We start from the raw sequence: 6,088 nt of genomic DNA on the forward strand, positions 1-6,088 counted from the left end.
ATGATTTTAGAGAGACAAAAGATGGCCTATTATTTTGCTCTCTTTCACACTGGATGACAAGAACTTCTCCCGTACAGCTCCTTTATTTAGTTAATTGTTCCCATTAATTCACCCAATTTGGGAAATAGTCATTGATAGGAAATGTTTGACTTCATTCCAGGCCTGCAATGAATATTGAGAACTATTTCTACAGTATTCCTGAAATATTTTTATAAATTAAGATACTTCTCCCCAAACCCCACAACCACACCCCAATCCAGACTGTTCCTTTTATCATTAAAATGATCTGTAATTGTTCCCTTTGACTCCTATTTCCCCACTACCTATTCTCCACAAAGAAGGTAAACAATCTTTGTTGTTGTTAGGTACCATTGAGTCAGAACTCACTCAGAACTGATCCCCTGCTGATCTTCAGATGCTGTGAACTGCAAGGGAGAATTTTGCCCATCTTTTCCCCACAGAACAGTTCTGGTGAATTCAAACTGGCAGTGCAATTCCTTATCACTAGCCACTGTCACAGAGAGGATCTTCAATGGGGTTCCTAGGCCCTAGGAGTCAGAGCTGCAGAACACTGAACCCCTCTTTTCTCCTCCACAGCTCACTTGTTACAGAACTCTGTAAATAAAATCATCTTAGTTCCAGATTACAAATTCTGCAATGATTTTTTGTTATAATTATAATAAAATCTAAATGACTTAACAAAGTCTATAACATCTCTAACATACAGTTCTTGCCCACTTCACTATCCTTACCTCCACCATTGTCATGTAACATAACTGTGAAGGAGAAGCCAAGATGTTCCTGCCCTAAGTGTCCTGGTTCTTGGACACGTGCACCACACGGACATCGTCTTTGCATTTTCCTATTACTGCCTTTATCCCACTACTCAGGTCTCATTCCAATGCCTCTTTTCCACTGAACAATGATAGCCAAGATAGGCTTCTTCTAAATTCCACTAGCCATCACAATCTATTTGCCACAATATCTTCTATATTAGTACCAGTCACCACTGGAATTTAGAATGTTTATCTAGTAATTTTGTACTTATCATCAAAATGTTTATCACACATTGCTGTTTTTCGATACTATTGAGTCAGTTCCAATCTAAAGTGATCTGGATGGAACAGAATTGAAAACTGCCCAATCCTGCACCATCATCACAATTGCTACTTCACTTGAACCCATTATTACAGCCATTGTATCTATCTGTCTCATTGAAGGTCGTGCTGTTTATCAGAACCAAAGATGATATCTTTCTCCAGGAATTGGCCATGCTTGTCATTACTTTCAAAGATGTAACCACATTGTCCTCCATGCTACTACAGATATTTTGTTGGCATCGGATGCAAGGCAAATTTCCCAGTTCTCATAGTAGTCCATAATGTACTCAAACACACAGAGAAAGAGATTTTACATAATGAAGGTCCTGGCTGTTTACTTACTAATACTTCTTTCAAATGCCAATATCCCCTCATCATTAATTTTGACTTGCTATTCCCTGAGAATAGACTGTGAAACTTGCCTTAGAATGAAGAGAGGCTAAAACAAAGAGAAGAAAGGCTGAGGTAAAAGAGATGAGATGATTTCAACAGGTAACTTGAGAAGACACAGCAAAAGATTATAATAAAATGTGCAAAGATCTGGAGTTACAAAATCAAAGGGGAAGAGCATGTTCAGGGTTTCTTAAGCTAAAGAAAAAGGAAAAACAAATTCAAGCTCAAGTTGAAATACAGAATGACTTTGCGGGCAAAGTGAAATACTGAATGACTTTGTGAATAAAACCAGAAGCATCAAAATAAGATTTAAGGAATACACAGACTCACTGTACCAAAAAGAATTGGTTGGACAATGGCAGTCGTCAGAACAGAGAGCAAGGAAATGTTATGTGATTCAAAATCAGAAAAGTATTTCAGGGATGTGACCTGTCTCTATCCCTTTTCAGTCTATATGCAGAATAGATCATTCAGGATGCTGGACTTTATGAGGAAAAATGTTGTGTCAGGATTGAAGGAAAACTCATCAATAACCTGTGTTGTACAGATGACATACCTTGCTCACTGAAACTGAAAAGGACCTGAGGCGTTTGATGCAGAAGGTTAAAGTCAATTAAAGACTATAGTCTTCAATATGAATTAAAGCACAACTTCAAGAAGACAAAGATTCTCACTACCGGGCCAACTGCCAACATCATGATAGATGAAGAAGAGATTGAGGTGTTAACAGTTTTAGCTTTCCTGGCTACACAATCAACACTTTTGGTACTAGCAGTCAGGAAATCAAAAGATGAATTAGCTTAAGGAAATCTGCTGTTAAGGACTTCTCCAAACTGCGAAAGAGTAATGATGTCATTTAGAGACTAATATGCACCTGATTCAGGCCAGAGTCTTCACAGTTAGTTGGTATGCATCAGAAAGCTGGACAATGACTAAGGATAAGAAGAAAAATTGATGTCTTTGCATTGTGATGCTGGAGAAGAGCATTGAACATACTATGGACTGCCAAGAGAATAAACAGGTCTGTATTGGAGAGGGTGAAGCAAAATTTCTCCTTGGAGGTAAGGATTTTGAAGTTCCATCTCACATATTTTAGGCATGTGGCCAGTACTTGGAGAAGGACATCATGATTTAAAGGGTAGAAGGATAGGAGAGAATTAGATTAGATTGAAAAGGAGAGAGAAAGCAAAATTAGGAAAATCATAGACTTTGAAAGGAGCTCTGGTGGTCTAGTAGTAAGAAATGGTGCTGTAATACCAGAAGCACGTGGTTCAAATCCACTATATGCCCCACAGGAGAAGGATGGGCAATCTCCTCCCCTGGAATTCACCATCCCTGAAAACCCACAGGAGGGACAGCTATGAGTCAGTTCCAACTTGATGGAAAACAACAGCACAACACATACTTGAAGTAACCATGCTTGAAAATGTCCTCAAATTGAGGAAAGGTGGAAGTTTTTACTGAGTGAAGAGCAGGATAAATTAAAGAATAGCTTATTCTAGACATAACATAAAATATGCTAGGAATAAGTTAGCTGAGAAAAAGGGAAAAAATTAAATAAACTTCTTGTAGAACATCTTGGCATTATTTGCATTTTTTAGTTACTCACCTTCAGCTGCAGTATGGGCCGTCCTCTAACATCCTCACAAGACAGACATTTTTCTGAGTTCTTTATTCCCAAATAAATTGGAATCCCTTTGTTTTGCTCATAAGACTCTGGATACTTACATGGCATAAGAGTGACAGTGACTGTAAGTACAAAAGGCAGAGAGATTATCAGGATAGAGTTTATATTAGAAATCAAGAAAATACTTTTTGATAGACCAGGGTAGTATGTTGTGAGTCTAGAAGACACTGTCTTGGAGGTGAAGCAGTTATAATTACTTAAACCAACAATAGTTTCTTGGCTAAAGAGTTTCACACCTCAGCTTAAGCTTTAGAAACGCCTCAAGTAAATTCCCTTATCCATAAAGCATTCTGTCTGTTAATAAAGTTTTGTCTGATAGGCTGAATGTTGCCTTTTTTTTATAACTGCCAATTTATACTTTCAGCCTTCATGGGTTTTATTGTTTCCTCTTACTCACAAATGATGTGGATTCTGATGTAAACAAAATCCCTCATTTTTAAAAAGTTTTCATTATTATTGCTTTTTACTGTCAGTATCTTTATAAATCAGATCTTAATTTGTCTTTGAGGGTTAAGATAAAAATGATAACATCAGTAAATCATGTGCTGAATCTTTAGGTGTGGTGTATATTATGAATGATAAAATATAAATAAACAAAATGGATGACAATAAGTGTGGGTCATAAGATGAAGACAGCCTATGTAAGGGACTTCCTCTCCTCCTTTTATGAGACCTTGAAGTCACACACACACACAAAATGCTGCTCCGATTGCACAGGACAGACCTTCTAGTCACTGAAATAATTTCTCCATTGCTCAAGAGAGTCTAAGGCCAACTTCTCCTGTTCTTCCATTTCCAGACAGCTATAAAACTTTCCCGCCTCTAGGTGAGTTTGATTGTAAAACTTAACTTTAACAAAAGGCCAGGTGCCCAACAACATCTGCACCCATCAGAGAAACAATACCTTGGAGAGAACAGCCACGGGACAATCGCTTACCTGGGTCTACACTGCTGCTCCATGGAACTGCCACGAGGGTGTCACCTTGAAGAGTCCACACTTGATGATTCAAATCTGAAACCTTTCCAGTTTTAGGATTAAACATCACTGTTTTAATAGACAAACATAAAGAAGAGACATGGTTATTAAAGGTGCTATATTGCAGATACTAGAAGAAAGAGAATCGAATCCAGGTTCTTCATAGGGAAGGTCTGGGGTTTACACATCAAGGTTAGGAGTGTTCACATGGTCCCAGACTTTTATTCCCAATAAAACTGTGGACCCTGGTGAGAAGGGTATGGGTCATAAAGGGCAAAATAACCAGTCTTAAAGAAAAGCCTGTTAGGACAGAGGACGATAAGCTTTACCATAATACACAGTGTAAAGGCCTAGTCATGTTTAGGTTGTTCTTTGGTTTTCTTTAAGATTAAAAAAAAAGTAAAAATAGATTTATTAAAAGGTTACATCCCAAAGGTGGGCTGAATCTTCCTTCTTGAAAGGAAATACAGACAAGTCCTCTAGTCATGTTTTTTATGTCTGTTCTATGCCTGGCCTCATGCTATAGGCCACGACAAGAAGAGTGAAAAAAGAAATATTCTCCATTTTCCTGAAGCCCAGTGGGAAATGGAGAGGACCAGATGATATGAGCCATATTCACGGTATGACAGAGAATTCTAGAATGTCCAGAGGAGGCACTGTGAACACAGGCACCTCCGGTCCACAGAGCCTCGTCCCAACATTACCTTCCTTATGCACTGATGGACTGTCTGTCATGATGGATTTGTCTCAGCACCTGTGAAAACAGATTAGAGACACCTCAGAAAACATTTCCAAGGCCCAATCAGGACACTCATTCCTGAGGGCCTCCTTAAGTACAGGGTGCTGAAGCCTAGGTAAACATCTGAGCCACCGGGACAACAACCCAACTAACACAAGCAGGAGAGATCAGATGGAATTTTTCTAGGAATCCATCCAATAACTCTGTCTCCCTAGAAGTTCCAAGGCACTTAACATTCAATATCCCACAGCCTCCTGATATCAGTATCTCCTCTACCCAGGATCCCTTCCTCTGTCAACAGCTGTTTCCACTTGGGAACAGGGAGAGCCCTGTGCCAGAACCATTCTGCCAGGTTTCTACTAACACCCCACTGAGAAGCAGCTAGTTCCTCACAGAACATTAAACCAGAAAAATGTGGCCCCATCCCACAGTTGAGTCTCAAAACACAGCTAGAGAATAAAGACCAGAATCAGAGGACTTCCCAGCTATCAGTTGCACCTGACAAGGAAGGGCCTGTATCAAATATCCAGGAGACTAAACCACAGCTCTAGCAGCTTACAAGAGCTCTGACAGGCTCTAAAAGAGAACCTGGGCCTTTTATTTGGAAAGCTTAGGGATGCTCCAGCTTCCTTCATAGGGTGTGACTACCAAGCAATGTGCCAGAAGATCCTGTAAGACTCAGGTGAAGAAATCACAGCATCAGCACAAATGTGACCTGCTCCCTGAGACATAAAGGGCTGAACTTTAGAAGATCAACCACAAGAAAACAAACGTGATGACAAAATCCAATTTTGTCAGAAAGGGAAGACTGAGGGACTGCCCCAGAGCACAGTTCTCATGCCTTGACACTCTAAGGTTATGACTGAAAATTCCAGGCACCTTATTTCAGGAACTCTATCTCCTAGGACTAGAAGCCTTACCCTCTATGGTCAGGTTAAGGAAGTCTAATGAGAACAAAATTAATAACATGTTCCTGGCATGATCCCACTTCAGGCCACTCTTAAATGGAGAATTAGCTGGAAAAACATCTGGTCATAAGACTAAGCACCTTTAAGATATAGTCTCATCCCCTTGAAAACTTATTACTTGAAACTAAACATACAGTATCTTTTTTTATTAGTTTAGTTTGTTTATTTTTCATTTCAATGAATATCTACAGAGATTTTGGAATTCCATTCACTCATTGTTGCACC

The 6,088-nt window shown here is 39.3% G+C and overlaps 1 protein-coding gene across 1 annotated transcript in view; it reads right to left on the bottom strand.

Annotated features, from left to right (window-relative positions):
- Positions 1-6,088, bottom strand: part of LOC102846217 (interleukin-36 gamma-like) — a 21,751-nt gene that overhangs the window by 985 nt on the left and 14,678 nt on the right. The window contains exons 2-4 of the mRNA XM_006900193.1: positions 5,172-5,344; positions 4,118-4,225; positions 3,103-3,242 (exon numbers count right to left, since the gene is read on the bottom strand). Coding sequence (XP_006900255.1) covers positions 3,103-3,242; positions 4,118-4,225; positions 5,172-5,344 — 421 coding nt within the window. The remainder of the gene's footprint in view (positions 1-3,102; positions 3,243-4,117; positions 4,226-5,171; positions 5,345-6,088) is intronic.

The sequence above is a fragment of the Elephantulus edwardii genome, unplaced genomic scaffold, assembly GCF_000299155.1.
Source record: "Elephantulus edwardii isolate Elephantulus edwardi_28Jun2011 unplaced genomic scaffold, EleEdw1.0 scaffold00275, whole genome shotgun sequence".
NCBI lineage: Eukaryota > Metazoa > Chordata > Mammalia > Macroscelidea > Macroscelididae > Elephantulus > Elephantulus edwardii.